Genomic DNA, 25,206 nt, shown 5'->3' with positions numbered 1-25,206 from the left:
TAAGATATGTCCAAATAAAAAAGCATCCAATTAAACTGAAAGCTAAGGGAGTTCCTGAACAAAATAAAAGTGAAAACTGGGTGGTATGGTTTTGAGTATGCACATTCCTTGGGTCACTTACTAACTACAAGTGACAGTTGTTAAGGAAAGAAATTTGAGGAAGAATTGTCCAAGGTAGGAAGAGAAAAAGGTAAGCCCATCACATAAATTAGAGAAGTGAGGACCTGGAGGAGAAGCCCCCGTGTTTCTATGGCTCATCTCTCCGCCATCTAGAGGACCCTTCCCTCTCTGAGCTTGAGAATTTTTCTTCTGAGATAATCATCTTCAAATCAGCAAGTAGAAACAAGAGCATGAATTCTTAGTAGAGATAAAATATACATTAATAATTCTCTAGAAATCACATGAGAAATGTCAAGTAGTTGGTGTGAAAGTTTGAAACAACTATGCTAGATTGTTTTTGTTTTTTTCTTTATTTTTCCATTTTCTTTTTTTTGGGGGGGGTTGTGGGGGTTGAGGCAGGGAATCAAACCCAGGTCCTTGCACATGCGGGGCCAGGGCTGTACCACTGAGCTATACTCCAAGACCAGTTTCTCTTTTTTATAGACACGTGTGGGACGAGTTCCCACACATGGGGTAGGAGGCATATTCTAGAGGATCCTGACTATATTTGGGAGAGATTTGCTTATTTAGTGACTACTAAGACTGTACTTCTATGAATACAGGAGCTACCTATGTCTCTGTCTTTCGTAATCACTATTGTCTGCACTAATATTGTGTGTAGTTTGTGGTAAGTGATCAAATGATATTTTTAATGAAATATTAAATATTATATGTAAAGGACAAATGATAATAGCTAATCTTATAGTTCTGAGTAAGGTATTTCTAGGCCCACACCATTTTCTTCTTTTTAATTAATGCTAGCCTGAGGGCATGATCACAGAGAACATTTTACTCTGGTGACCATACTATAACTGTGGGCTGTGTGTTTCAATTCAATTTTAAATTTCCTACTGATTCTTTTAAAATTCTGAGCCTATTATCATTTGCTCAACTTCTGTAAGTCAGAAAAAAATGCTTAGAGGCTTTATTAGATGGAGTATACATTTTTTTTTCACTCCAGTGCACCATGCAATGAACTAGAAACACAAAGACTATGAATTTTAATTTTTGTACTCTGACTAATTCCTGTGTGACCTTGGGCAAGTCACTTAACTCTAGTTCTCATCTTTGAACCTCTAGAGTGTAATCTTGATGAAGCGGGTCTAAGGACTTGCAAAGAAACTGATTTCTTCCCTCACCCAGGTTGTGTTCTGAAAATGGCACTTTAAGATGCATCCCATTTCTATGGCTTCTAACAAATCATTTCCCCCCTATCTAAACCCTTCCTCTGGCTCATTAAGGGTGAAGGCCCAGTGAGCAGGTTCTTATTCTCTTTTGGCACATTAGCAAAGGCCACTCAATGTTAATTGCCGTCACATGGGATTATGGGTCTTCCCAGCCTGGTTTTTCTGACTTGACTGCCTCAGCTAAGAGACTAAAGGTTGAATAATTCCTTAGAGATAAAGTGCGATTTGAGGGCAGTGTAGAGCAGAGAGAAGAAAATTTGACCTTGCACTTTTTAGGCATTCAGTATATTTAAAGCCTCTTTATAATTTAAAATGAAAATCAGAATTTAATTATAGTTTTTGCTTTACAAACTCTGTCCAAATATTTGCAATTATGATAAAATAAAGGAAAAAGATGATTTGATATCTAATTTGGTTACAAAACTCCACTAGTGCTATTGTTTTAAACCTACTCAGGTTTAGTGTTTAGAGAGATGTTTCAATCTATAAATGAAGTGTTGTGGCTGGGTTATATCTAAATACTAGAAGCTTAAAACAAAAAGCAGGGTCCAACACCACCAAAAAACCCAAACCAAACCAAACTAACCAAACAAAAAAACTCGATAAAACTAATCTCTTTAAAGATAGCACAAAGGGGCTGGATGCAGTGGTACATACCTGTAATCCCAGCTACTCAGGAAGTTGAGGAAGGAGGATCACAAGTTGAAGGCCGGCCCAGGAACTTAGTGAGAGTCTGTATCAAAATAAAAATAATAATTAAAAAGGACTGGGAATGTAGCTCAGTGGTAAAGTGCCCCTGGGGTCAATCCCTAGTACTGAAAGTAAATAAATAAATAAATAAATAAATAAATAAATAAACACAAATCATAAATGATACACATTGATATACAATGATTTCCTTATTCTGGTAGAAGTTTTGATTTCTTTAGTCCTCATTTGGAACTGTATCAACTTTGATTTCAGGGCAAGGAAGTTCTAGGAGGGTTAGATTTGAGTACTGTATATATTTGCTTGGTTTTTAATTCAGAAAGTAGCATTCCAGAATCTCTTCTTTCTGTTTGTGTGACCACCCTGTTTCCCTTTGCCATAAAACATGGGGCCTGACATTTAGAAACTCTTAGAGGCTACAACAAAATGGGAATGGACAACCCTCACCCTGCCTCCTGCCTCTTAGCTCTCTTACAAGTATACCCTGCAGGCAGAGAGGCCAAAAATTTGGGAACCATGACTATATCCTGTTCTTCAGATAGAATTAATGGGTTAAAGATGATGTTAAATGTAAAGTCCATGCAAAAAAGAAATAAACTGCCTGTTATTTTTTAATTTATTCTGATTTGTTATACATGATGGCGGAATGCAATTCATTTCATATTACACAAATAGAACACAATTTTTCAAGACACTGTACACAAAGTATTTTCATGACATACTTCTTATTTTCTTGCTGTACTAAGTATAGAACCCTCTATCACTGAGCCACATCATAGTCCTTTTAATTTTTTTGAAAAAGGGTCTTGCTAAATTGTTGAGGCTACCCTCAAACATGCAATCCTTCTGCCTTCCAAGTCACTGGGATTATAATTGTGCACTATTGTGCACAGGTTGACATACTTATTTTTATTTTTAAATTTTAATTGGAATTTTATTAAATATATAGCTTAATGTGGGACACCTCGACAGACTTTATTTCTTTTTTAAAAATTTTTTGGTAGTTGTTAGATGGACAGAATGCCTTTATTTTATTTGTTTCATTTTTATGTGGTGCTAAGGATCAAACCCAGTGCCTCACACATGATAGGCAAGTGCTCTGCTGCCGAGCCCCAGCCCCAGCCCTTAACATACTTTAAATTGAAGACAAGTAAATGACTTAAGAGATAGTGAAAGCTGATAACTGTATTTTAAGAAAACATAATTATCTTTGTAGAGGTTCAATTTTCCCATATAAAGGGCAGAGATGGTGTTGATTCTATTTAAACATTTGAAAGATCTAAAAAGTTGAACAAAGGTATTCATGTGCTAATAATTCCGAATCCCTAAACAGGAACTACAAAAGTGCACTCATGTTAACACACATCTAAGTGTGGATTTTTACTAGACATAAAACACTTTGCAAGAGAAGTAGCCAAATACGGGAGGATTAAATGGAATGTTACCTAGTTGGTATAATTTTTATTACCCTGTTAAGCTGCCTACTGTATTGTCAGAAATAGGTGTGTGTGTGTGTGTGTGTGTGTGTGTGTGTGTGTGTGTTCATTAGAACTGATATAGCCCTCAGGGCTCTGTTGCCAGTTCCAGGTCCTGAAGCTCTTTGTACACTCCTCTTGGCACCCCGACTCTGCTAGTTTGCTCATACTCTGCCAGCATCCTTCTCCAATGCCCAACACTCAGTAGTAACATGTTTAGTCAATTCTACAGGCACCTACGCCTAAGCTATAAAATATGCTCGTGAAGAACCTTTTCTGTGATTATGAGGACTGAGATAGTAAATTGAATCTCTCATGCCAGGGTGGTGTAATGATAGGAATTGAGGCAACCTGTTTAATCTCAATTCTTTGATAAATGATAATGTTGATGGCTTGCAAAAATCTTCTTTATCCAAGATAAGAGTAAATAAGCAGGATACTTCTCAGAGAAGTGAAGAAAACCACTTCCAAGAATCCTGCTTATGATGGAATATATATCCTTTGTGAGGAGCAAAACCCTTCTCATTCTCTTCTTTACAGAACGCTCCATTTCCTCTCTCACCACTGGCTCATCTGTTTCCATGACTGTCTGCCTATCAGTATCCTTCCTTTGCTTTCTGTGGACTCTCCCATGGGTTGAAGACCTACACAGAAAGCTGTTGCACACCCTGTTCCCTCTGCTAGTCCTTCTGTAGAATGCCAAAAGCACAATACCCGAAATAATGTATGTGTGGATTTTGTAGGCAAAGCCAGTGTCTAGACTGCTGTTCTAGGTTGTGATTTGGAACTTGGCATGTTATTCTGATGTCCATGCCAATGCCATCATATAGTAAATCACAAAGAGTTGAAATTGTTAAGTGGTTAGGGATATGAACTCTGTTGCCATTCTGTCTGGGTTTGAATCCTGCCTCTACTATTTACTGGCTGTGTGAGCTTAGACAACTTAATTAGCTTCACTGTTTTAGGTTCTCATACATCTGCTGTGTGGAGTTGTTGTGAGGAATGAATGTCTCAGTCCTCATAAAGAGCTTAGAAGAGCACTTGACTTGTAGTAAGTGCTCAGTAACTGTTGACTGCTGTTGCTATTGTTAAATGGGCACTGAATCAGTATGGGAAGGATATGCAAGTGATTATAAAGAAAGAAGAGATACTTTATCTTCAAAGTAATTTATAGACTTCAAAGGATAAAAAAAAAAGTATACCAGAAAGAAAAAAAAAAGAAAGAAAAGGAGAAATGAAAATGGTTTGAAATCCCAAGGAGACAAGGTTTAGGGAATACTCTAGAACTGAGAATTAGAAGATAAAATTCAGAATATGCCAGTGAAGGCTTAGCCGAGAAAAGTAGGCACTCCCTAAATAACGTGAGAGAGTCCTCCATTGTCACTTCAAGGATATAAGCAGTCTCAAGGTCATTGGAAGGTGTGCTGTCTGTAAAGATCTCAGCTTCTATCCAGAATAGGAGAGGTACAAAAGACTCCTGCCTATTTTGGGCTTTGCTGAGTCTCACTTCTCCAGGCATTTCCACAGGGACAAATCTGAAGGTCAGTTCCAGCGTACATGTTCATTCTCCAAACAGAAGGATGTGAAGAGGAGTAGGAGACCTTCCCAGTGGGTGTGGTGCCTAAGAGCTTTGACTGGGAGATAGCAAATCAAATTTGCATCTTGGCTCTAGGATGCTAATGGGACTTAGATTTAGAATTAGCCTGTATTGATGCAGCTCTAATAGTTCCTGATGGACATTGGGATATCACCCATAGTTTAAGAAGTATTCTCTGAAATTCTGCTGAATAGTTGTCTAATGAGCACTTGCCCAATTCTCTCAAAGCGCTTTTTATAATGACAGAAAAATAGCAAACAGATGCCTCAAGCACTGCCATTAAATTCTATTTCCTTGGGTTCCTTTTGTTTCATTGCAGTGCATGCATTGTATACCAGGAAAACCTATTTGCTTACATATCCATATATTATACGTCATTCTCGATTTTTTATGTTCATAGCACCTTCCTTCTGCATTATTGTTTATCTGATTTCAAGTGTCTGTGCCCTGATTTCTATATCTCTGTATTTTGCACTGACCCTTTCAGCATTTGTTACAACATAAATTTGATCCATATGTATACATTTTAAGTGGCTATTTTTATTAGATTAGTATATCTAAAAATTATATGTCTTCTTTTATCTTAGTTTTGCGAGTATCACTCATGTTTGACAGGTACAGGCATCTGCAGGGGATATTGCATACAACCCTCATGTATCATCATCTAACATTAACTCAAGTAATGCTGGTTTCCATGGGTTTCTTTATTAGAAGCTTGGTTTATTGATTTACATTAATCTTTTGGTGTCAACTAATTAATGAATATGTGATATGTGAGTGTGTCTTCAGAGTTTTCCCCCCAAAGACCTTCATCTTTACCCACCCAAACTAATTGTGTAGACAGAAGTGTGTTTATTGGTTCCTTTCTTATGTTTACCTTAGAATATCCATGATCTACACTTAGCTTCTACATTACAAGAGGGCAGGATCGTGGCTTCTGTGGGCTCCCTAAAACATTTTGGCTAAGTGAGAATTCTCAATATTGGATTATCCCCTTACCTATGTTAGATGTCATTGTTAATTCATGATTATATAGATTGCAGGTCTTCGAAATTGAAATATCTATAAACTAGATGATAAACCTAACTTTAATGATATTCAGCTAAAAAATCTGTAACCATCCCCCCCATTAGTGCTCCCCCACCCCCACCCCCACTCCCACCTCCGCCACCTCCATTGTCCATAGGAAAGGAATACAGGAACTTCCTTGGGTCAGAGAATAAGCTCTTTGGTTCGGGTGCAGATTAATTTGCAAGGCAAGAACCTTTCAGCCAGGCTCCATGCTCTGGGCTCTCTCTCCCCTAGACGTGCCTATAATTCTGTTTTCCAGCTGCTCTCTCCCTGCTTGCTGGAAGGCAGATGATCTCAGCCTGGCACACACAGCAACCTCTCTCCTGCCCTGGCCTGGCTCTTCCTTCCTCCAGGCAGGGCCATGCCACAGATGTGTGCTAATGAGAGCTTCTCTTTGTTTACAGGGTTTGGGATGCTCTGACAGACAATTACATCCCTTCACTCTCAGAAGACTGGAGGGACCCAAACATCGAGGCTCTGAATGGCAACAGCTCTGACACTGAGGTACCTCTTTGGGGCCCTCTATTTAGCAGGGCTTGGGAAGATGTGGAACTCAGAAAAACATCCAGCAACTCAACAATCTTCGGCAGTAATAATAGCTCAAAATCATTACTGGAGGGCTGGGGTTGAAGCGAAGTTGTGGGGTGCTTGCCTAACACATGTGAGGCCCTGGGTTTGATCCTCAGCAACACATAAAAACAAATAAATAAACAGACAATATTACTGTATGTATATATGTGACTACATGACCAATATGATTCTATAACGTGTACACTCAGAAAAATGAGAAATTATATCCCATTTTGGTATGATATATCAAAGTGCATAAATGCCTTCTACTGTCATCTATAACTAATTAAAACAAATTTAAAAATTTAAATAAATAAATAAATAGAATTTTTTAAAAAGGTATTGTGTCCACCCACAACTAAAATTTTCATTTGAAAAAATCATTTCTGAGAAAGTAGTGTCATCAGATTCAATGGGTCTGACCAGGTGTGGAGAGGGATAAAAACAATAAGATAAGGGGATTTCCAGTGAATCGAGGTGATTAAATGGTTATATATGAAAAGTGTAAGTGCAGGTAACATCTATTTGTTTATTTATTTAGAGGGCTGGGGATTGAACACAGAGCCTCATACATACTATACAAGAGTTCTAGCACTGTGCTACTTCCCCAACCCAGAATTCATTATGAAACTCAACCAAGGGGACAGTTGTGTGTCGGGACCAGAGTCATACTCCATGGTTCCTGATGCCAAGCAACTAAGTAGCCTAAGGGCTTTGAATAAATAGAGGACTCTCACTCTGAGTTGATTTGCATGGGTTATGGGGAGTGACCTTTCAGAAGATCCAATTGCCCCTCCTGGCTAAATCTATATATAAGATGAATGGTTTTAGTAACCAGAATATTTTGGACTGACTGACTTACGAAAAACAGTTATTTATTCCCCACATTTCTGGACACTGGAAGTCCAAGACGAACACACTGGCAGATTCAGAGTCTGGTGAGGGCCATGTTCTTGGTTCATAGATGGCATCTTCTTGCTATGTCTTCGCATGGAAGAAAGGACAAAGGAGCCACACTAAGCCTATTTTATAAGGGCACTAACCCCATTCATGAGGTTCTATTCTCATGACCTAATCACTTCCCAAAGGCCCTACCATCATCATTTTTTATTTTGCAATGAAGTCTCACCTAATCTACATCAGTTTGGAGGTTAGGACTTTGACTTAAGTTTTTTTTTTTTTTTTAATTCAGCCCATCACAAAAGATAAAAGAATTTAATGGCTCAATCCATGTTAAAAGCCAATTAGAAAAAAAAAAAAAGCCAATTTCCACCTTGCCTGGTTTTCTAGTTTCAGTTGTGAAGGAAATTTGTCAGGAAGTTCTGGCATAGCCGAGTGGACTCAGCAAATCATAAAGGGAGGTTGGATCTAATCTTCCTAGGTATTCCAGAACTGAATCCAAGTAAAAGAGCAGGAAGCAGATTCCCCTTACTAGGCAATATATGTGCAAATTATTGCTCAAAATAGCATAGCAAAGAGATCAGGTTTTGGCTGACTTGTTGAAAAGGTGACTGTATATCATTTTAAAGTCTTCTTTAAGTACTCAGAACCTCAAGGATTCATTGACTGGGGCAGGTAAGATGGTGACTTTGCTAAAAGCCTGTTCCACACAAGCACAGGAAGCCACATCATAGGTTCTGTTTTGAATTCTTGCCTGCTCATTTTCTCTTGCAATGCCTATATGGGTAGTGCTGAGTTCTTACCCAGAATGCAAAGGAAAAGAAGGCAATAGTGGAATAAATCTAGTTATTGAAATTAAATCAGTTCTTTCAGGGTGCAAAAGGCAGATTTTGTTTTGTTATCTCTTTGGCCACCTTTCCAATTCCTTTTGCAGATTAAGCCAAAAGATGTATAAGATAGTCTGTCCTTCTGAAGGACTCCAATTTATCCTCATTTGCAGATTTCCCTCAAGAGAGCTAATATTTCAGGATGAATTGAGCGACCCTGGGAAGGATGATCTTGAGCTCTGCTTTGTGGAGTTCTTCTATCCAACCCCTGGGAAAAAAGTCAGGGTAGCAAAAAAGGGTGGAGGAAGGGTGTTTTATTTCATCCTCCTTTATTATCTAGATTAATTACAGTAGAAGCTCTTTAACTGACCTCAGTTTAAATGACTCACTAGGTTAACCGGTGCTCTGAATTCCTTCTGCAAAATGTACCAACCAAACATGCCAGCGCACACAGCTGAGAGGCTTCTCTGGAGCGAGCCCTCATACCTTCCACTTGGTACATTTGGCAAGAATGAGTTGTATGCACCCCAGCCTGTTCATAGCTTGTCTTTGTGACTACAAGGAAGTAATTTAGTTAAATATTATAATATTGTTGAATTGAAACTACAAGATCAATCATTTTTGCTTTGTTAAAACTCAGAGGGTGAGAGATGTACATATTTTAAGAATCAAAGGATACTTTTTAAATGATGTAAGTATGAGCCCCTTGCCTTGTCACTCCTTACTCTGTAGTGGTGATCAATTTCATTTCTTTTAGCTGCTTTTTGTTTGTTTGTTTTCTTTTTCTTTTTTGCACAGAGATTCAATTTTTCTCCCCCTCCTTTTCCTCTCTCTCCATCTTTCCTTTCTTTTTCCTGTCAGTACTGGAGATTGAACCCAGGGGTGCCCTACTATTAAAATATAAATGCTATGTAAATTATAGTGTACAGTATTGTTTAGGGGATAATGACAAGAAAAAATATCTGTACATGTTTAATCTAGATGCAATTTTTTAAAAACTTTTTTTGGATCTGTGTTTGGTTAAATTTTGAAACAGAAAGTCATGGGAAAATCTGGGCAGTTGTATTTTACAGGTCCTAGAAACATAAGGCAGGGCATGCCACATGAGGTCACCTAGGGAAGCACCCACATCAGTCCAACGGGAGAAAAGGCCAAGGGGGCGCCACCACCTTTAGGAGAGTTTTCTTGGGAAGGTGTGAAAAGATTAGGATTGGATAGTTTGAATAATTTTAGTGGATGTTATACTATAGGGGTGGCCCTGAGTCAACCTGGTACCTGGTCTGGGATGACTATTGGTAGAAGAATTTTGCTTCTTGAGATGTACTGGCAGATAAAGGAGGTGTGGGTCTACATTGGCTAGTTTGCATATTGAAGGCACAATCTCAGCGGAGTCCTTTGCAATCTCTAAGAATTGAATAGCCTCTGGAGGGACAATTTCTCCCCACCAGAAATGTTTCTAAAATGTCAAAACACAATATGCAGAAAATACAAACATAAACAATAACAATACAGTGATTTTAAAATCAGACATTCTATCCATTCAGTATTTTCCTGGAAAATGTCCCTGCCTTGTGCCCTCTATATTCCTGCTACAAAGTGGTATGGTTGCCCACTAGGTCAGTTGCACAGCCATGCCCTGGAAATTTCCATCACCATCATTCTGGAGATTCTTCTTGCTCTTCTCTCTTGTCCTTCAGTGGCCACAGTTCTACCTTCCCGTATAGTCCCTATTTCGATGAAGGGGAGGGGAAACTATATTCTTTTTTTTTTTTTCAGTTGTAGATGGACACAATATTTTTATTTATTTATCTTTATGTGGTGCTGAGGATGGTGCTGAGGATCGAACCCAGGGCCTCACACGTGCTAGGCGAGTGCTCTATCACTGAGCCACAACACCAGCCCGAGAAGAGAGAGTTCTCGGCGGACACAACATTGGTATGTGGTGCTGAGGATCGAACCCGGGCCGCACGCATGCCAGGCGAGCGCGCTACCGCTTGAGCCACATCCCCAGCCCCGAGAAACTATATTCTTAAGGAAGGAATGAAAAGAAATGTTTTAGAATATACAAAAACATCTTTATTTACCTGACCTGTTATATTCTGGGTTGCAAAACAATTTACCCAAAATTCTGAAGACATTGTTCCAGCTTTCAGTTGCTGATGAAAAGCCCCAAATCCACTTCTATTTCTAGTCTTTCTAGAAGCTTCTAGTGTTTTCATTTTTTTTTTTTTTTTTTTGTTGTTGTTCTGGGTTTTGAACTCAGAGGCACTCAACCTCTGAGCCACATCCCCAGCCCTATTTTGGATTTTATTTAGAGACAGAGTCTCACTGAGTTGCTTAGTACCTTGCTATTGCTGAGGCTGGCTTTGAACCCATGATTCTTCTGTCTCAGCCTCCCAAGCCGCTGGGATTACAGGCATGCGCCGCTGTGCCTGGCTTTCTTATTTGAAATTTTACAATAATGTGCCATAGAGTGAGGATTTTTTTTTTCATTATGCCTTGTATTATGTTCAACGTGGAAGCTTATGACTTTTAAATTCTGGCATGTTTCCTTGGTTATTTTTCTAAAGGTTAATTATTTCTATCATGTGCCTCTATTTAAATGAGTATACAGTTCTCCTTTATCATGTTAATGTAATGAATTACACAAATTAATTTTTGAATATTGAATCAACCTCACATTTTTGAGATAAGCCCAACTTGGACATGATGTAATGTCTTTTTATTTTTTAATTTTCTTTTTTTTTCTGTACCTTTGTTGAAGGATAATTGGTATAAAAATGCTTCACATATTAAAGTATATATTTTCCTAAGTTTAATATATGTGCACATCTGTGATACCATCTCTACAATCAAGATATTGAACATATTCACCATCCTTCCCTCTCACCCCCAATTTTCAGGCTTACCTGCTTTCTGTTGCTAAAGAGTGGCAGAATTTTCTAGAATTGTGTATACCTGGAAGCATGCAGTATGTATTTTAGGGGGGCTTACCTTTTAAACTCAATGTGATTAGTTAATTAATTAATTAACTAATTAATTAATTAATTTCACAGTGCTGGGGATTAAACCCAGGGCCTTGCTCATGCTAGACAATCACTCTACCACTGGGCTACATCCTCAGCCCAATATAATTACTTAGATATTCATTTATGTAATGTCATGTATCAAGAGTTCACTCTTTTTTATTGGTATGTATTATTCTTTTGTATGGATATACCACAATTTGCTTCTTCAGTCTACCGTAGAGAAACACTGGGTTGTTTCTAGTTTTTGAATAGCAAATAAAGCTGCTGTGAACATTCTCATCTAAGTCATTGTTAGGAAATATGCTTTCATTTCTCTTGAGTAGAAACCTAAGGATGAAAGACTGAGTCATGTGATCCATCTATCTTTCATTTTTTAAACTGTTTTCTAGTTTGTTTGAGAGCTCCAGTTATTCCACATTTTAACCAACACTTGCTATGGAAATTTTTTTTTTTAAAGAGAGAGTGAGAGAGGAGAGAGAGAGTGAGAGAGAGAGAGAATTTTTAACATTTATTTTTCAGTTCTGGGCGGACACAACATCTTTGTTGGTATGTGGTGCTGAGGATCGAACCCGGGCCGCACGCATGCCAGGCGAGCGCGCTACCGCTTGAGCCACATCCCCAGCCCCGCTATGGAAATTTTTAAAAATTTAAACATTCTAGTGAATGTATAGTGTTTATATATATATATATATATATATATATATATATATATATATATATATATATATATATATATTTGTGGGTGTGTGTGTTTTGTTTTGTGTTTTGGTACCAGGGATTGAACTCAGGGGTACTCAACCACTGAGCCACATCCCCAGCCCTATTTTGTATTTTATTTAGAGACAGGGTCTCACTGAGTTGCTTAGCACCCCGGTTTTGATGAAGCTAGCTTTGAACTCACGATCCTCCTATCTCAGCCTCCTAAGCTGATGGTATTACAGTCATGCACTACCATGCCCAGCTAATTATATTTTATTTTGGTTTTAATTTGCATTTCTCTACTCATACAGGATGTTCAGTGTCTTTTCAAGTGATTATTTATTAACTACATGTCTTTCATAAAGTATCTGTTCATCATTTGCCTATTTTTTTAGTGGATTGTTTGGGTATTAATTATTGAGTTGTAATTGTTCCTTATATATTCTAGCTATAAATCCTTTGTGAGGATTTATATCATCATCCTCACCATCATCATAGTAATGTTGTTATTATTTTGGTGGTGCTGGGGATTGGGTCCCAGGGTCTCATGCGTGCTGCATATGTGTTCTGTCACAGTCTTAATCTCTAAACATCTTTTGAAGAACAAACATTTTTTAAATGATGATGTCAAACTTATTGCTATTTTCCTTTTTATAGTTTGAACTTTAAAAAAATATATTGTCTAGTTGTCAATGGATCTTTATTTACTTATATGTGGTGCTGAGAATCGAACCCAGTGCCTCACACATGCTAGGCAAGTGCTCTACCACTGCGCCACAATCCCATCCTTGAACTTTTTATATTTAAGAAATCTTTGTTAAATCTTCGTATAGAAATGCTGCCATTTTAGTTCTTATGTTTATGATATATTTCAAATTAGTTTATCTATGTGTTGTGAAGTAAGGGTCAAGGTTCATTTTTTTGCATACAACTATTCAACTTTTCCAGTACCACTTACTAAAAATATTATCCCTTCCCCATTAAATTGTTTTGGCACCTTTGTTGAAAATCAATCTATCCGTTATGTGTGGATCTATATCAGGATTCTACATTGTGTTCCATTGATATATACATATATGTATATAGATAAATATATAACATATGCCAATACAATATTGTATTGTTGAATGCAGCTTTATAAGAAGTCTTGAAGCTAAGTCATATAAGTTCTCCAACTTTTTTCTTCCCCCAAAGTTGTTTAGATTATTTTAGGTCCTTTTCATTTCCATATAATGAATTTCTATTTAAAAAGCTTGCTTAAGGGCTGGGGCTCTAGCTCAGTAGTGTACTGCATTTGCATAGCAAGCTCAAGACCATGGATTCAATTCCTAGTGTGCGCACACATTCGTGCTGCACACACACACCCCAATAAAAACAAGCAAACAAGCAAGGGTTGTGTGCTGGCCATAGTGGTGTCCACTGCAATTCTAGAAACTCAGGAGGCTGAGGCAGGGGGATCAAAAATTGGAAGCCAGTCTGGGCAACTTAGGAGACCTTTTCTTAAAATAAAAAGGTGTACAGATGTAGCTCACTGCTAGAGTACCCTGGGTTTCTTTTCCAGAAAAACTTATTGGAAATTTGACTGTGGTCATGTTGAATCTAGAGATTAATTTATATGTGTAGATCAATTAATTAAGTTAATATTTTGAATGACATTAATTAATTTTCAAATGTTAAACCAACAGTTCATTTTTGAGATAAATCCCACTTAGTTATGATATTTTATCTTTCTTACATAAAGTGGAATTTGATCTGTTAATATTTTACTAAGGGTTTTTACATCTATGTTCTTTTTTATAAATTTCTTTTGTTCTAATGTCATAAAATGAGTTGGAAAGGGTTTTCTCTGTTATCTGAAAGAGTTTGTGTTAGATTGGTATTATTTCTTCCTTTAACTTTGGATAGATTATACCCAGTGAAATCATTTGGGCCTGGGTTTTCTGTAAAAAGGTTTTTTGACTGCAAATTTAATTTTTTTAGTAGGTATAGATTAGATTCAGATTTTATGTTTTTTCCTTAAGCCAATCTTTTTTTTAAAAAAATTTGTAGTGTAGAGGGACAGAATGCTTTTTTTTATTTGTTTATTTTTATGTGGTGCTGAGGATTGAACCCATTGCTTCACACATGCTAGGCAAATACTCTGCCACTGAGTTACAGCCCCAGCCCAAGCCAATCTTGATAAGTTAGTTTTCCAAGGAATTCATCTATTTAATCTAAGCCATTGAAGGTATTGGCCATAAAATTGTTTATAATTTTTATGCATATAAGAGCATTAGTGATATTCCCTTTTTTATTCATGATATTATTAATTCATGTCTTCTCTCCCCACCTCATTTCTGTTTTCCTTCCTTCTCTCTTGTCAGACTGTCTATGGGAACTATTTTTGGTTTCTTTGATTTTTTTCTATTATTTGTTCATTTTCTAGTTTGTCAGTTTCTTCCCTTAATTATTTCCTTCCTTTTACTTAGTAGGGGTTTTTTTTCCTTCATTAAAAAAAATTGTTTTAGCTTCTTAAGGTGGATGCTTTGATCATATGAAGCATTTGTTTTAAATAACAAATATATTAAAGCTAAAAAATTTCCTCTTAGCACTGTTTTGGCTGAACTGTGAAGGGGCGTTTTTTCATCATCATTCAAGTAGCAAAATTTCTAATTTTCTCTTATGATGTCTTCTTTGACACACTTAGAAGTATGTTGCTCAATTTCAAAGTGGGGACTTTTTACAGCTGCCATCTGTTTTATTGCTGATTTTAAATTTAATTTTGTCAGAGAATATATTCTGTATGATTTAAGTCTTTAAAATACATTCACACTGATTTATGGTTTCACATATTGTGCATCTTAGTATATTATTATATGCCATTGAAAATATTATGCAGCTGTCGGTTACAATATTCTGTAAATGTCACCGAGGTTAAGTTGGTTGATAGTATTATTGAATTCTTCTTTATCCCAACTAGATTTTTTTTATCAGTTTTTTCAATCAATACCCAAGAGAGGAATATTAAAATCTCCAATGATTATTATGGATTTGTCTCTATTTCTTCTGTCCTCTTATTTTTTGTTGTGTATATTTTGAAGTATATTTTGGGTACATACACTGTTACAATTGTTATGGCTCCATCATGAATTGGTTATTTTATCATTAGGAAATGTCTCTTCTTTATCTCTGCTAATACTCCTCTTAAAATATACTTTTTCTGATATGAATTTAGTGACCCAAGCTTTCCAATTTTTATATTTAAAGAGTGGCTTTTGCAGAAACACATAGTTTGGTTTTGCTGTTATATGTAGTCTGACAATATATGCATTTTGGGGGTGGATTAGTTCATTTGCATAGTGTTTAGTTCCTTAACATTTAATATAATATTGGTAATTTGTGTTAAGGTGTACATTCTTGTACTTTTATTTGTTTTATCTGCTTTTTGTTGTTGTTCCTCTGATCCACCTTGTCTCCTTTATTTTGGGTTAATCTAATATTCTTTGGCATTCCATTTTGTGTTTTATATAGATTTTGACCTGTACCTCTTTGTATTTTTTTAGTGGTTTCTCTGTAGATTACATTATACATTATTAAGTTGCCATAGTATTTTTATAGTTAGTCCTCTTCACATAAAATATAAAGCTTGCAACAGTGTAAGTCTATTCCCTCCATCTTTTATGTTGTTATCATATATTTTATTTTCAATTTGTGTTACAACCTGCAGAACACAAAGTTATTTTAGCTTCAGACAGGTGTCTTTTAAAGAAATTGAGAAAAGGAAAAGAAATTTTTAAATTTGTCCCTATATTTACCATTTTTGATGTCCTTTAATTCCTTTCTGTAGATCCAATTTCCATCATTTTGGCCCCCAAAAAACCTTTTATAGGCTATTTTGTAGCGTAGGACCACAGGTGACAGATTCTTTCAGCTTTCATTTATTCCATGTTGTTCCCTTCTTTCAAGAACTACACAGGCTTGTACTGCCTGTATCCAGTGCCTGGAAACAATTGACTCATAGATTTTTGTCCAGATGCGGAGTTGTTACTTGGAAATGGCTTAAAGAGGCCATCTCGGGTCTAGGGCTATAGCTCAGTGGTAGAGCACATCTGAGCAGGCACAAGCCCTGGTTTTAATCCCCAACATTGAATGGGGGGGAAAAAGGGAGCTCATCTCTTCTGGTTTTCTGGAATTCTTTTATTCAATTTTGGGCTTTTCGAACTGATCTTCTGAAATTTTCCCCTCCCATTTTCTATCTACTTATTTTATTTTATTCAATGAGGGGACTTCTCAACAATATTTAAAAATGCAAATATTGTGATCATACTTCTAATTTATACTACCTTCTTCTGGTTTTTTTAATGAATTCTTATAAACAGCTCATGTTCAAGGACACAGTGCTGTCCATTGTCCTTGAGAGCAATCATGATAGTTTTTAAGCAGAGGTTTTGTCTGCCCTCAATATTGCTCTTGATTTCCCCTTTCCACATATTTGCTTTAGTAGCTGCCTTTCATCTTGCGATTTGTTCTCATGTGTCTGGCAATCCTTGGGCATCATTTTGTATTTAAAAGTGAGGCACTAGGGCTGGGGATGTTAGCACAATGGTAGAGCCCATGAGGCTCTGGGTTCAGTTCAAAGAAGAAGGAGAAGTAGAGGAAGAAAGGGGGAGTAGGAGAAGGAGAAGGAGAGAAACGAGGTCCTAGAAGGCTGAGCTCTTTCTAGGGGATTAGGTCTTGTTTCTGCTGGACCACACTGTCCTAGAGTGATCCTTAAGGACTTGGTTGTTGTACTTGGAGGTCTTGAAGGCTGGCATATATCTGTACTCCTGCAGCATCCCCAGAGAGTGTTTCTCCAGCGTCTTGAGAATAGGCCTGGTTGCCAGCATCCTGGGAGCCTTCTAGGGAAAAGAGGCTGTAGATTGTCATTTAGCCCTTCTGATTTTGATAAGAACCCTCCTACTACTTTCCAGTTGCCTGGCATCTTGAATCTCACAAGTTCATCCTGCCCAGAGTGAAGTCTTTTCACATAAGTTGGGAGAAAAGACCTGTGGTCCAACCGTTTCTGATGAAGATTCCCAACAAATCCTCCTCTTTTTAGTCCTGCCTCCCTAGGCCACCTTAGGCCTCAAATCCCCAAGACTTTTAACATCTACTCCCCATCCCCCAATTCCTGCCCACAGGTTGAGCCCAGAAGCTCTCTGCATCCCTATCCCTTTTTATATTGTATTTTGAGACAGGGTCTCCCTAAATTGCTCACACTAGCCTCAAATTTATGCTCCTCCTGCTTCAGCCTCCTGAATTGCTGGGATTACAGGTATGTGCCACCCTGTTTGGCCCTTTCAACATCTTTAGTGCAATCCAATGGCCTTTGAAGCTTCCTCCCACAGGGCATGACTCTCTATCTGCTGGGCCAAGGCTGGTCGGTAGCATCTGTTTTTCTCCAGTTCACGTTGTCCCTGAGGGATAGACTTTCTTGATACCTTTATTCTCACTTTAGTAGGATTTAAGGAGGAAGAGGAGAAAACTATGGTTCAATATTCCATGTATCCTCTTTCTACTACAAAGAAAATGGGAAATCATTTTTAAAATTAAATTATACCTGAGCTCAGTGGTGCATACCTGTAATCCTAGCACCTCAGGAGGCTGAGGCAGAAGGATCATAAGTTCAAAGCCACCCTCAGCAACTTAGTGAGAAGAAATTTAGCAAGACCTTATCTCAAAAAAAAAAAATATATATATATAAAAGGATTGGGGATGTTGCTCAGTGGTTAAGCACCCTGGGTTCAATCCCCAGGACCTCCCTGCCTCCCCCCAAAAGTTGTAATAGATATAATGTAGATGCTGTAAGAAATATTATGTAGAACTCTGCTCAGCGGTCCATCAGAGAAGCTTGGCTTTATATGGGATATTGGTAAATAAATAAATGTGCATTTATATTTTAGGTCCAAATAATATGCTCGAGCTCTATCTGTATTATTAATATTATTATTTAATGGTTACTCACTTTGGATTGGTTCTATGAATAAATTTATTCTGTTCCTGACTGTGATATTAAAATCTTTCTCTTTTTGCAGCGGGGATACTAAGGATTGAACTCAGGAGCACTCGACCACTAAGTCACATTCCCAGCTCTATTTTGTATTTTATTTAGAGACAGGGTCTCACTGAGTTAATTGCTTAGCTCCTTGCCATTCCTGATGCTGGCTTTGAGCTGGTGATCATTCTGCCCTGCCTCCCAAGCTTCTGGGATTACAGGTGTGCGCCATCGCACCGGGTTTAAAAGTCTCTTCTGGTCCTTATAACTTTCAATATCAGGCAGTACTTGTCTAGGGCAAGAGAAAAAGGAAGTTCAGGACAGGAAGTTACATCTTTCTGTTCTCAAGAAGCTAAGTTATTTGTGGAGGTGGGACTGAGTCTAGGCGATCACAGCACTACCCTTCAGTTCTCTCTTTGTCGTTTGTTCTTTAAGTCTTTCAATAAATGTTTGTTGGCCACATGCTCTGGAGCATCTTACTGTGGGAATACAGAGCCTTTGACTTAACCCACACAGATGTTTCCTGGTTGTTCACAAGCATAAAAGGGACACAGTTGCCCTTTCCTTGGGTTGGGTACATATTGATGAGTTTCTTTTCTTTTTTTCTACTTTTTGTCTGGAGGTTTAAAAAAAAAAAAAAGGATTGCTGTTCTCTTAATTTTGTTCAGGGAGGCAACCAACCATGTGAATCAATGGTGGGAAGGAAAAGAAGTAGAAATTCCCTTTTCTGTGAATGGAATCATCTGGAATGCTCTAACAAAAGACATTGATTAACAACAGTCATAATCAGACAAGAGGACTTCACAGAATTTTAACCTTCACTCAAACTATCATGCAGCAAGATTTAGCACTGTCAGAGTCTGCAATCATTAGCAAGCTTTCAGCTACTGGGTGACAGCTCTGAGGCACATTTACCCAAAGCAGGAGGAGGAAACAGCATGGTGAAAGGGGCAGTCAGACTCCTTTCTGGATCCAGGTCTTCTCAATTCTGGGAGGAAGGAATTTGGAAGGATGATTTTTGTTAGAAAAGCCTAATTCTCTAAACAAGTATCTGGTTCAGCCTGCATGTAGGTTTCTCATTGCTGCACAAGTGGCCAAGGAAACTCTCTGTGGCTCTGTCATATACTAGGAAGAGCAGAAGTGCTGTGGTTTTTTCCCAAAAGCCTTCTTCTCCCTTGGCCTGTCCTCCTTCAGCTTTCCACTGTCTGTACAAGATACTGTCATGGTAAGGGAAGGAAGGGCAGGCGTCCGTAAACAGCCCGTGGAAAGGGAACAGGACTTGTAGAGAAGTGACAGAAGTTATTGGAGCAGAACAGAGACTAGTAGGATTGAGAGAAAATACTGAAGGCAGTGAGGGTGAATGAGAGGGTCAGAACCAAACACCAGAGGAAGAGAAGCAAAGGCCAGAGGCATGGTGGACATGGTGAAACCCAGGGAGGGGCTAAGAAACAGGCAGGTGGAACAAAGGAGCCAGGGCTTTCATGGGGGTCCTTAGTGTATATGCTTCCTTTCAATTGATGGATTGATTGATTATACTGGTGATATGATTCAACCAAGAGGTGCTTTACCATTGAGCTACATGCTTAGTCCTGGTTTTTTGTTTTGTTTTAATTTGAGGCAGGGTTCTGCTAAGTTACCAAGGGTCCCGCTAAATTGCTCAGGCTGGCTTCTAACTTAGGTTCTCCTGCATTAGCCTCCTGAATTGCTGTGATTACAGGTGTGCACCTGATTTCTTTTTTTGTGGGGATGGGGTGGGTACCAGGGGCACTCAACCACTGAGTGACAGCCCCAGCCCTATTTTGTGTTTTATTTAGAGACAGAGTCTCACTGAGTTGCTTAGCACCTCACTATTGCTGAGGCTGGCTTTCAACTCATGATCCTCCTGCCTTAGCCTCCCAAGCTGCTGGGCTAACTCCTTTTAATTCATTTTTTAGTGAGAGATGTCTGAGAGCTGAGGAAAATAAATGGTGGGTTTGGTTCTTACAATAGTAGGAACTCAGAGTAGCTTTCATGATTTCTTTACCTTATTCTGATAATTCAGACCTGTAAGCATTGTCTTGAGAGGTGGATGGGAGAGAAAGCTCTAGGACTCTGTCAGCCAGGCCACACCCCAAGGTCATTAGTATTCTCCCAAAAACTTCCTTCCTGGGGTGGGGGTGGGGGGAGCTGGGGTTGTGGTTCAGTGGTAGAGCACTTGCCTAGCATCAGCACCACATAAAAATAAAAGTATTGTGTCCAACTAATATATATATATATATATATTTTTAATTTTGATTAACATTTTACATTCTCTTTTCTTTTCTTTTTTTTTTTTTTAGTGTAGATGGACAGTACACAATGCCTTTATTTTTATGTGGTGCTGAGGATTGAACCCGGGTCCCGCCAGTGCTAGCCGAGCGCCCTACCGCTGAGCCACAATCCCAGCCCTAAAAAATAAATATTAAAAAAAAAACTTCCTTTCCTGCCTTGAACCCCAGTGGTGAAGGATGGCTGGAACCTTGAGAAGGGAGATGGAGTTGTTGAGAGGTGCAATATTAAGTCAGTGGTGTAAATCCACTAAAATTGGCCACACTTCAGAAAATGTAAACATCAATATTTTATAGACTTAATTCCAATCCCTCACCTTCAAATTCCGGTTATAGACTAACAGTTATTATTAGGAACTTATTTTAAAAATACCCCAAGCAAAAAACAAAAAAGCTCCATTTCCCAGTAAGAGCCTAACTTTTACCCCAGGACCGTCCACCCTCAGAAAGTTCTGCCATATGAGTGTAGTTGTGAACAAAGTGTAGCTCCAGGAGTTTTGTTCTGCCTAGCGGGAAACTGTGGAAACCAAGCAGCTACCACAGGAGGTAGGCTTGGCAGAGACCTGAGCATATGGGTTCAACAGCAGAAATAGATGTTACCATCTGGCACACCAGCCCCTCAAATGATTCCATTACCTCCTTGTGCTACCCCTTTTCCAGGTTGAGCACAGATGGCATTACTTAATTTTTTTGTTGTTGTTGTTAATAACATCGTCCTGGTTTTAAGCAAACAGAGAAGTTGATGTGCGTTCTTAGAGGTGTCTGCCAAGGCAGAACTCAGAGAGATGGAGAGAAGTTTCTTAGGATAGACCACCTTGGATCTGACTGCTGGGATTGGAACTGGGGTGTTTCATCTTAGAATAGGAAGAATTAATTCCCCAAGGAAAGGCCAACCAACAGGTCAGCTCTTGGAGAGAAGGAAGGTTGGTTTCCAGGATGAGAGATGGTCTGCAGAGGGATTTCCTGAAAACAGTACTTGCTATCCCCAGTATGACTTTTGAAACCAGATTTCTGAAAGGAGTGGTTGGGTGGTTAGGTGATTCACTTTGTGCAAGAGTTGAACATAAATACTGACTGATATGGTCAGTAAAGCTAGCTATACTATGAATATCTCATTGAAAAACATCTAGAATCTTAATAATTGTGAACCTTTAGAATTTACATAGGATTATAGAATTTTGGACACACTGGGTAATTGGCTACATGAGTGTTTCCTTTTAGTATTTTGTTTTTCTTGTAGTTTATCCTCCAGTCCATGTGGTCAGGTATGGTATGTGGTATGTCCCATGTTGATTTCATCATATGCTTAACTAGCTAAGACACCACACCTGGATTCCAAAAACAGGATGACATTTCATCAAATTCTATAAACCATGCCTATTGGGCTGGAACAACCCCTTAAAATATCTAAAAAAGAAAAAAAATCTAGAAACACACCTCCAGTTGACACTCCTTAATAAAGCAAGTGTGTCTTTGCTATGAGAGTTGGCTATAGGGTCACTCACCTTGAGAAGGTTTCTTGCTTATCCAGAATGACCTGCCTGTGGTTAAACAATGGAACTAGTCTCCTGAGTCAGAATGGTGCTGGCGTTCCAGCCCTGTTGTCTTTTTCTGGTCAAGCCGGACTCAGCCAGGTCTGCTGTATAGAACTGGATGAAACTCAGGACCGCTCTCCAGCTTCTTTCTTTCTTTCTTTGAACCAGGGATTGAACTCAGGGGCCCTTGACCACCGAGCCACATACCCAGCCCCATTTTGTATTTTATTTAGAGACAGGGTCTTGCTGAGTTGCTTAGCACCTCACTTTTGGCTGAGGCTGGCTTTGAACTTTCGATTCTCCTGTCTCAGCCTCCAGAGCCACTGGGATTACAGGCATGTTATGCCGCGCCTGGCTCCCAGCTTCCTTCTTTAGATGGTGGGTGGCTGGAGTGGCCCTTTAGAATCATCCATTTTAGAGACCAGAGGGAATCCTAGTCCTGCTGATGGTCAATCAGAATCCCATGTTCCTCCCCTCCTCCAGATTCATGAGAAGGAAGAGGAAGAGTTCAATGAGAAGAGTGAAAATGATTCTGGTATCAACGAGGAGCCTCTACTCACAGCAGATCAGGTATGATCATTTCTGTAGATTTTTGGGAACCTTTCATTCCTTTGATAAAGAAAAAGATTAAGGGTGGGCATGGTGTAATCCATGCCCCTGTAATCCCAATGACTCAGAAGGCTGAGGCAGGAAGATCACAAGTTCCAGGCCACCTTTAGCAATTTAGTAAGACCCTGTCTCTAAATCAAAGAGCTAGGGATTTAGCTCAGTGGTAAAGCCTTTCTGAGTTCAATACCCAGTTTGGGAGGGTGGGGGAGGAAAAGAAAACAGATCCAAGATAAAGATATATGGTCTTGTGATGACTGTGTTGGTATCTCAGTGTATCTTTGATAAGGGATTTGATTTCTCTTTACCCACCTATTGTGGGAGGCCAACCTTACGGGTGACTGAGTTACACTCCCCAGCTGGGTGCTGAGGCGCTCAGTCACAGAAATGGGTGTGTCTTGCTACAGCCCCATGGGTGAAACTATGCTCACCTGTTCCTTTGTAATATAACCCCTTGCCCTGTTTAGGATAGAATCTTCCATGGAAGTGCCTTGTGTGTGGCCCCTCCTCTTACTGTGCCCTTGGGTGTGGCCTACCCAGGTGTCAGTCAACCTGCTGACAGTGGACATCATGAAGACAGACTCAGCCCCCTGAAACCTGACCCCTTGCCTCATTTGAATAGCTTCTCCTCAATAAAAGGGGTCAGCGTGTGCTCTCGCTCTTTCTGCAGACCCTTAAGGTCAGAGGAGCCGTCACAGCGACCCCAAAGAAAAAGGTATTTGTGTCTCTTGTGTGGTTATTTCGTGCAGCCCAGTTAGCCCAGTTTAACTAGAGTGACCCCTGAGCCTTTTAGTCGAGAGAACAGAAACCCGGCAACCTATAATAAATGTGAACATAAATCCTAGCACTTCGGTTGCTTAGGGTCAGGTTTTAATGACAGCTAGAGACAGGCCTGGTTTTTACAGGTTTCACTTGCTGCTAAGCGTCTTCCTGAAAATTCCTTGTACTTGAAGTCAGGGCACTGACAGGAGGTTCTCAAATATCTGTTCTTCCAGAAAGAGAAGTGACAGATGAAACTTCTGTATGATGGATATTTTCTCACATTTCATAAAACACTGAAAAATTTGAGCCTTCCAAAAGGAGTCTTAGAGACACTTCTGTCTTTGTGGGAAAAAAAAAAAAAAGACATAGTGTTCACATTTGGTTGAGTTAATTTTATTTTAGTTTTAGTGATTTATTACTTTGAGAAGACAGTGTTGAGTTTCTGGCTTCCTTATTCAACTTTTTTTTTTTAACAACAAATATCCATGAGTGCTTATTTTGAGTTAGCCATCATGAAAGTTTCTAGAGTCATTCTTAAAAAATGTTCCACCGGGAGCCATCAGTGCTAGAAAGTTCCATTTATTTATTTATTTTTGATATTGGGGATTGAACCCAGGAGTGCTTAACCACTGAACAACTCCCGCAGCCCTTTTTATTTTTTTATTGTGAAACAGGGTCTCACTAAATTGCTGAGACTGGCTTTGAGCTCATGATCCTCCTAACTCAGCCTTCTGAGTCACTGGGATTACAGGTGTGTGCTACCACACCCGGCTAGAAAGTTCCTTTTATTAGAGGTGTTTCTTCATATCTGTGGTAAAAAGGTAGAATTTGGTTTTTAAGTTATTTCATTTTATTTTTAATATATTTTTAAACATTTAAATACATTTTCAAGTTTCAATTTTTACCTTTAAAAAAATAAAATAAATTTTAAAGATGAAAGATACAAAGTAACAAAGAATAGAAAAGTAAAGGAAACCAGATTAAAACAAACAAAATGGGCTAACAATTATTCTGTGACTTGTAGAAAGGAATATGGATTGGAAGATAATTACTCTTAGATAAACTCAGCCATAACACTTATGATTTATGTCATTGGGTCACATTGTATAAAATGGATTTGAATAGTCAAAGAATAAATATGACCTAAATTTGTAAGTGGAGTTAAAAAGGTATGTTAATAAAATAAGAATTATTCTAAAGGAATACATCAGGGACAGATGACTAAATGACTTCTGTTGCTAGGTGGGTGCAGTGGTGCATACCTGTAATTCCAATGGCTTGGGAAGTTGAGACAAGAGGATCACAAGTTCAAAGCCAATCTCAGCAATTATCGAGACCCTAACCAAGTTGAGAGACCCTGTCTCAAAATCAAAAATAAAAAAGGCTGGAAATGTAGTTCTGTGGTAAAGCACCCCTAGGTTTAATCCCTGGTACCAAAGTAAATAAATAAATATGCCGTTGTTACCAAACTTACCTGCAGACTTGCTTTTGGAAGTAAACTTTGATTAATATTTTCTTTAAAATTTTATGGTTGCCGAGGATCAAATCGAGGGCCTTGTGCATGCTAAGCAATCCCTCCATTACTGAGCTACCCACTGTATGTGCAATTACTGTGCACAGTAGATCACCCTAATTCCTTTTGGCAGGTATCTAATTTTACCCTCCACTTGTAGGAGTTGTACACCCTCAATAGTTAAGGTTAGAGCTGAAATTCTTATCTATTTCCTGCTCTCCAGACTTGAGCTATCCTCTGATTGTATTC

At 38.6% G+C, this 25,206-nt stretch overlaps 1 protein-coding gene across 2 annotated transcripts in view; it reads left to right on the top strand.

Annotated features, from left to right (window-relative positions):
- The window catches only part of Fez1 (fasciculation and elongation protein zeta 1), a 45,518-nt gene that overhangs the window by 7,350 nt on the left and 12,962 nt on the right, over nucleotides 1–25,206 (top strand). The window contains exons 3-4 of one of the 2 annotated variants that reach the window (XM_078047285.1): nucleotides 6,602–6,701; nucleotides 22,560–22,646. In XM_078047285.1, the coding sequence (XP_077903411.1) occupies nucleotides 6,602–6,701; nucleotides 22,560–22,646 (187 nt within the window). The remainder of the gene's footprint in view (nucleotides 1–6,601; nucleotides 6,702–22,559; nucleotides 22,647–25,206) is intronic. The other variant, XM_078047287.1, reaches the window with a different exon arrangement.

Source organism: Ictidomys tridecemlineatus, chromosome 4, assembly GCF_052094955.1.
Source record: "Ictidomys tridecemlineatus isolate mIctTri1 chromosome 4, mIctTri1.hap1, whole genome shotgun sequence".
Taxonomy (NCBI): Eukaryota; Metazoa; Chordata; class Mammalia; order Rodentia; family Sciuridae; genus Ictidomys; species Ictidomys tridecemlineatus.
This window is presented reverse-complemented; position numbering and strand designations above follow the sequence as displayed.